The sequence below is a fragment of the Trichomycterus rosablanca genome, chromosome 4 (assembly GCF_030014385.1).
Source record: "Trichomycterus rosablanca isolate fTriRos1 chromosome 4, fTriRos1.hap1, whole genome shotgun sequence".
NCBI classification, from domain to species: Eukaryota; Metazoa; Chordata; class Actinopteri; order Siluriformes; family Trichomycteridae; genus Trichomycterus; species Trichomycterus rosablanca.
Window position 1 is genome coordinate 27291129 of NC_085991.1, and position 6938 is coordinate 27298066.

At 37.5% G+C, this 6938-nt stretch overlaps 1 protein-coding gene across 1 annotated transcript; it reads left to right on the forward strand.

The window, feature by feature from the left end:
* On the forward strand, positions 1 to 4779 carry zgc:112271 (uncharacterized protein LOC553698 homolog). Its single transcript, XM_062994103.1, has 3 exons — positions 1 to 909; positions 997 to 1094; positions 3698 to 4779. The coding sequence occupies exons 1-3, from the start codon at positions 847 to 849 to the stop codon at positions 3795 to 3797; spliced, it is 261 nt and encodes an 86-aa protein (XP_062850173.1). The 5' UTR covers positions 1 to 846; the 3' UTR covers positions 3798 to 4779.
* Positions 4780 to 6938: the final 2159 nt, after the last annotated feature.

Consider the following 6938-nt stretch of genomic DNA (forward strand, 5'->3'; position numbering starts at 1 on the left):
AGGATCAAAACTAGATCTTCTGGAATGTTTGTTTATTAGGATTTGAATGTCATGTTTTACACTTTTGGTTATATTCATGACAGGAACGGTCAACGGTTCATCAGTTCACAAGTTTATACCGAATGCAGTGATGGACAATTTAGTATCTCCAATTCACCTCACTTGCATCTCTTTGGACTGTGGGAGGAAACCGGAGCACCCGGGGGAAGCCAACGCAGACACGGGGAGAACATGCAAACTTCACACAGAAAGGACCCGGACCGCCCCACCTGGGGATCGAACCCAGGACCTTCTTGCTGTGAGGCGACAGTGCTACGTCAAAGCGGAGAATTTAAGCAGCATCACCTCACTTCATAGGAAATAATGACGGTTCTGCTGCATTTCATGTCCTGAAACTGACCATTAGACTTTATACTCCTATAGATAACTGATGGACGAAAAACTCTGGTCATTTTCAGAATTCTAATTACTTCTTTTTATTTGTTATAACTCGTCATATGATTTATATCTTCACCTATTTAGTATTTGCTTTTTTAATCTAACTTTAACTTATCCAGATATCCTCACACAGGTACCCGGACCAGGTAAAAGCAATTGGAAATCAGACGAATGCTAAACAATGCTTGTGCACTACACAGAGTTCGCTTGTTGATAGCCTATGTAGTGCACTACGCATAGATAAGGAAGCAATTTGAGACACATCCCTTTAACGACCGCTTCACACTATTCTTATTTCCCCCGCCTTTGTAACTCCACCGATACTGGAACGTTTACTTTCACATTTATTGTGTGATAAAAACAAGTGAAAATAAAAAAGAATAAACTATATTAGGATTGTTTTCAGCAATGGCAGTCACGACGGACTATATTCGTGAAAAACTGATGGCCGACATTGGTGCAGTACACGTGGTAAGAAGTGATACACGTGAATAACCCTAGATATGATGGTGTTAGTGATGCTGCGCCTCTGATCACTAATAATCCTTTCTGTTGTAGGAAGTAGAAGATACATCTGCAAACAGATGTTCAACTAGTTTTAAGGTGCTTGTAGTAGCCCCTCAGTTTGAAGGAAAACCTCTCCTGCAGAGACACAGGTCAGTTTCATTTTCACTTACCACTTTAACATATGGCACCGATACACCCATCACAGGGAAATACACATTTTCACTTTGGGAATAGTGTAGCAAATCTAATTTCTGAATGTTTTTGGGAGGTGGGAGAAAGCAGGAGTTCACAGAAAATCAGACAAACACTGGAAGAACATGCCAAACTTATTACAGACAAAGGCAGAGATCAATCTGTGTCCTTGGGACAAATATTGCGGTGGGGCACCCACAGCTCAGCAATAAATAATCAGGTCAGATTTGACACTAAGTACCCAGTCTGAATGTTTTTCAAACTAATTTCAATCATTTAAAATATAGTTTGTAACATACATCAACTTGATGCAACCTGGACACATCATCAGTGATGTTACCTGGGGTCACTGAGTGTTTCGGGTCTTTCAAACATCATACACTCTCACTCAGGCGACCCAGCTGGGGTTGATCGGGCCCCAGCTTGTGTCCAGGTAGTGCTACCCCACCCACGGCTCTCCTCTCCTTATCCAGAGCCACCTTGAGGCAACTTCTGCTGCCTCAGTGACCTCCTTAATGTCCCTTTGCTTACTGGGCCTCATGATGCCCAAGATGTTGTAGGCCCTGCAAAGAGACTGGCCAGCAAACCCTCTGCATCCCACCTCAATGGGCTCACACTGCGCTCGCCACCTGTTTCGGCACTCCTTCGCTAGTTCAGTGTACTTTGCCCTCTTCTTCTCGTTGGCCTCCTTGATACGGTCCTCCCAGGGTACATTGAGTTCCAGGAGTAAGATATTAAAGCAATAAGCCACGAGAGGCCATGCGTTACTCCGCTTCGCGTCGTGCCAAAAACGTCATCCCTGTGCTAAAATCATAGCAGTAACACACGGTCTCGGGTGGCTTATTGCTTTTATAAAACGGCGTTCAACATAAAATACAATAAATACAACAATGTTTAATTCATAAATGTATTTATTGTGTATAAACTTACAATAAATCATTCTTCCGCGACGCCAGGTAGTTCGATTAACAGTGTTGCTAGGCAACATGAGGGCGAAAATAACATTAACTTTTTCTTTTCAGTGGCGTATTAATATGGAATGATGTGAGGTGGTCCTAGGTGTGCGTTTATCTGGGATTTTACAACGGCTTCGAACGCGGCTCAGTCAATCAGATTTTAGGACCGGAACTATCCGTTTTATAAAGTAAGATATAGTATAATGTAGGGCTGGGTGGTATGACCAAAATTTTGTATCACAGCATTTTTTTAAAGTTTTGACACAGTATATCACGGTATTTTTTGTATGATTGTGGCTGATTTTACTGTCATAAGTACATAACATATAAAACATTTTCATTTCACCATGTATATAGTGAAGGTTTTAAGTACTGTAAGGTTTGCTTGGCCCCACAAAATGACACAATATATGATGGAATCTCTCTACTGTACAACTCGATCACAGGTCTGTTGTAGAAAAGTGGACGACTCTATATATCTACGCTTCCAGCTTGGTGTTGTTGGTATAACGTTGGTATAGCAATTAAACGGAAGTGTTTTTGCCCCTGTAGTAACATCGCTCTACCGTTGCTTTGCAACAACCGTGCCCCGACAAACCGTACAGTATATAGTGTTTTACCTATGCTAAGGTATGACAGTATATGAAAACTCCATACCGTATGAGGAATCAAAGACGGTGTACCCAATGAACCGTCATATCTCCCAGCACTAGTATATGTAATATACCATTTTATAGTTCTACCATCAAAACAGAAATAAAAGTAATTTTGTCGTCTTTGAATGAAAAAAACTGGTAAAAAATAAATAAATAAATACAGTGAGGCAAACGGTCTGTGGCCATTAGAAAAAAAGCTTCAATTTTGCAGTTTTGACCTAAATTTGGTAGTAGTTTTCTATTACATTCATTACATTCATATAATTAGCATAACAGTTTGGGTGAAACGTCTCCGAATTTCTGATAATTTGCACTACTGAAAAAGTGGAATTGACCATTGATGTAAATACCTGTATACGAATTTTCTTGTCTTATAATTTTTATTGATGCTTATGCTCAGACGACACTCATAGATTTGATCTACTTGTCAGAAGCTTGTTTTAGTTAATAAATCTGCATCCATCGTTCACCTATTATAAATCTAATCTCACCTCATGTGTTAAGTATCACATTTTATACTCACATTATGAAAGTCTCACGATGAGAGTTCCTATAAGCAGGCAGGGTCAAATCAATTAGACAGACCAAAAGTGACCACACTATTGGAAGACAAATACATAAAGCTTTATTCACTGAGAGACTTAACAGCAAGTTCTGCACAGATACATAATGTGCAAACGGCAGCAGTATCTAAACCACATTTCAGAAATTAAACAAGACAAAAGAAATTTAAATGTAAAAAGTTTTCCTAGTTTCTCCCCATCCTTCAAAACATGGAGAAGGTACACTGGCAGTATGTAAGTGAATGTGAGTAATAGTACCCTCTACAGGATGTGTTTCTACCCTCTATCCAACATTTACAGGTGGCACCAGATGCATCACAACCTTGCAGGATATATTTAAAACAATGCAGTGTTTTTAATGATTATTGTGTTTTTGTTTGTTCAGATTGGTAAACAATTGCCTTGCTGAAGAGCTGAAGGAGATCCATGCTTTTGAGCAGAAGACCTTGACACCAGAACAGTGGGAAAAACAAAAGCAGCAGTGACATACACATACATACACTGACATACATCATTAATCTGATGTATCCCAAAGTTTTTTTTGTACAGTACAATGTTTACAAATGAATTACCATAAAATCAATTTGAAATTGAGATAGTCGGAACAGGCTTGCAGGTAAACAGAAATGTAACTGCAGCAATGAAAACATCGTACATATCTTACATAGTTCTTGTTTTAAATCAGTCTTGTAGGTAACTATGCCAACAAGTCACTATTTCTGCAGTATTTCAAATTGTACTGAATGCTTTAAAAAATCAATAAAATAAAAACAGTGACATGATCTTAATATTTTTGTTTAACTAGTTAACTAATTAAGAAGTTGTTTTAGTCCAAATAGTTTAATGGAAGTTATTAACTGTACAAGCAAGTCTTATAGTTTGTTGTGCACATGTAATGAATAACAATCTTTAGCTTGTTGTGCAACTATTAAGCAATATTATAGAAATGTAGGTGTGAAACAAAATATTGGAAACAATGCTAATGAGGAGTGCCACCAATTGCCTTCAGAACAGTTTGAATGGAATGCTGCCATGCATGCCTGGATTGTGCTGAGAGCTTGGACTGTTTATTAGGAATGAAGGAGGTGGATATCACTTTACAGTCTGCACTACAAAACTTGACATTTAATAATGTATAAATCTGATCATTGGGAAGGCCGTAAAAGTGCTTGGTGCCATCATGTATTATTATTCTGTAGTATACCTAATAAGTTTTTCTGAAATAAGTGTTTGCACCATAGGGTACACTTGTTTTTGTAAAGTTTACGCATCTTTGTAGACTGTTCTTTAACTCTGCAAAACAATAATTAAACAGATATGAATATGGCTGTTCATACCATTATGGTCTCTCTGCTGTATCGAACAATTGGCTGCAGATACTGGGGTTGAAGTTAACCTTTGGCTACTTCCAAATAAATGTGTCCAGAAATAGGAAATTTAAAATAAAATAAAAGTTGACTCATCAGACCATTGTGTTTTTGCCATATTTTTTCAATGTCCAAGTGTTGTGCTCCTTATACCAAAGTATGCATCTTTGCATTGGTATTTAATAAAAAAGTTTATGAATGACAGACCATCAGTGAATTAATGTATAGTTTATGCTGACACTGTCTTAAAAGGTGTTGATGAAAATATTTTTGTGGCTGTACTTTTAGGGCATTTAGCAAAGTCTTAAAAAAGTACCATGTATCCCTGTCAGTAAGCTTCTGATTGTGACTGCTTTTTACTAATGCAATTTGTTCAGTTTTTCTCCAGATTGGCTACTATTTGGCCTTATTGAAACTAGTTGTCTTGTTGCTTTGAAGTTTCAAATATTAATATGCCTATCGTCTGATTTCTTTAATAACTGATTGATGCTTTTAAGTGACAAACTATACAGCTGTGTTTGTCATTTATTTTTTTGTTTCTAATTATGATCTGTTTTGTGGAGTTGTCTAAAGTTTTTAATTATACAAAACTAAAGCTTAATTTACAAAATTACTCATTATTAAATGTATGCTTCAGCCACAACAATTTTTAACAGGTTTAATAAATCAGTTATATAAACAGATTGAAGTGTAGGGAAACCATTTCCTGTACCAGCATGGTTGTGCCCCAGTGGACAAAGAAAGCTCTACAAAGAGGGAAAGAAAAAACTCCAGTGACCGGCACAGAATCCCTTTCCTCAGTCCAAAAAGCTTATTGTCAGGCGTCCAAATACTTTTGGCCATTGAGTGATCCTTTTCCATATACTGGTACAGTTTACATTTTACCAGACTTTTCAAAGCTCAAAATCTGTGGGACCCTAATTTTAATGACTAATTTAAATACAGTTACATTTGGACTAATTGCACAGTGACACAACATGGATTCCGAAGACCTGGGTGTAATCCTTGCTACCAGAATCGCATTGGTTTTCCTTGGGAAGTCTAATTTCCTCCTGCTCCCCAGAAAAGGTCAGTTGGTGACTTTGAATTGCACCTGAGTAAATGAATGAGTGAGAGTAGATGTGCTCTAAGTTCTATGATGGATTAAAGGTTTGTCTAGGGTGGGTTTCTGGTAGCCATTGGATACAACACGACCCTGACCAGGAAAAAAACATTCAAGAAAATAATTGAATGAATGCATTAAGACATTTCTTAGTTTTGGTATATTTCAGACCCATCAACAACCTCTGTGTTCACTTTCTAGATCCTGATGTTAAATGAATTTCATTATGTCAAAAGTGTGAATCTTGCTCTGTTTGATTAGCAGGAATTTCCACCATTCCGTAGAACTGATGACTATCCTCAAATAAGCAGTTAATTTATGACTAAAATATTGGTTGTTAATTCTTACTACTACAAGACATTTCACATGACGAGACTATGCATTTACCATAGGTGATTTTAAGGTAGACGCTATTTAGCCAATCAGTTGTGGACACCTGAGACAACCATGTTTCCTCTTGGCATAAGTGACAATTTGTCTGATTTTGAGCATTACTTTGAGGTACCACTAGATTGTAAGGATTCCTTTTCATTTAGTTACAAAAGAATTGGTAAATACAGACTTGTTTGGTGAGAAAAGACTAGATTTCTACTAATCTTAAGACCAATGGCTGTTGGTGTTCTGTAGACCAGCAGTGACATTGTGCAAGATGATCTTACATCTGTGAGTGGCTGCTTAACCATTAAAACACAATCCATAAGACTTTAACTTAAGGCAGTTCAGAACTTGGTAGTATATGGTCTAACACTTTGAGGACGTCCTATGTTAATAATTACGGTTATGACTGTTTCTCAGGACAGGCAAATTCTCAAAGGAAATTTGTCCATATGATCAGTTATAAGCTATGAACAACAAAAAAGGGTGGATCATAAATGAGCAGTTGCTGTAATATGGGTGACAGTGTCCACATGCTCACAGGTAAGCAAGCTTTGCATTGCTATGGGCTTGAAAACAACCTTGCAAGAAAGAGGCCAAATATGTCCTTTTAGAATAGAAAGTACAATTTGTTTGTTTGTGCAGGTAAACTAGCCCTATTTATTTGACCAGACAGCAATAACCAGCTATGTATAATCACATTTACTAAGTGACATTAAAGAAGTTTCTACACCACTAAATTGCTCATCTAAATCGCTGTACGCACACACTAACTGCACTTT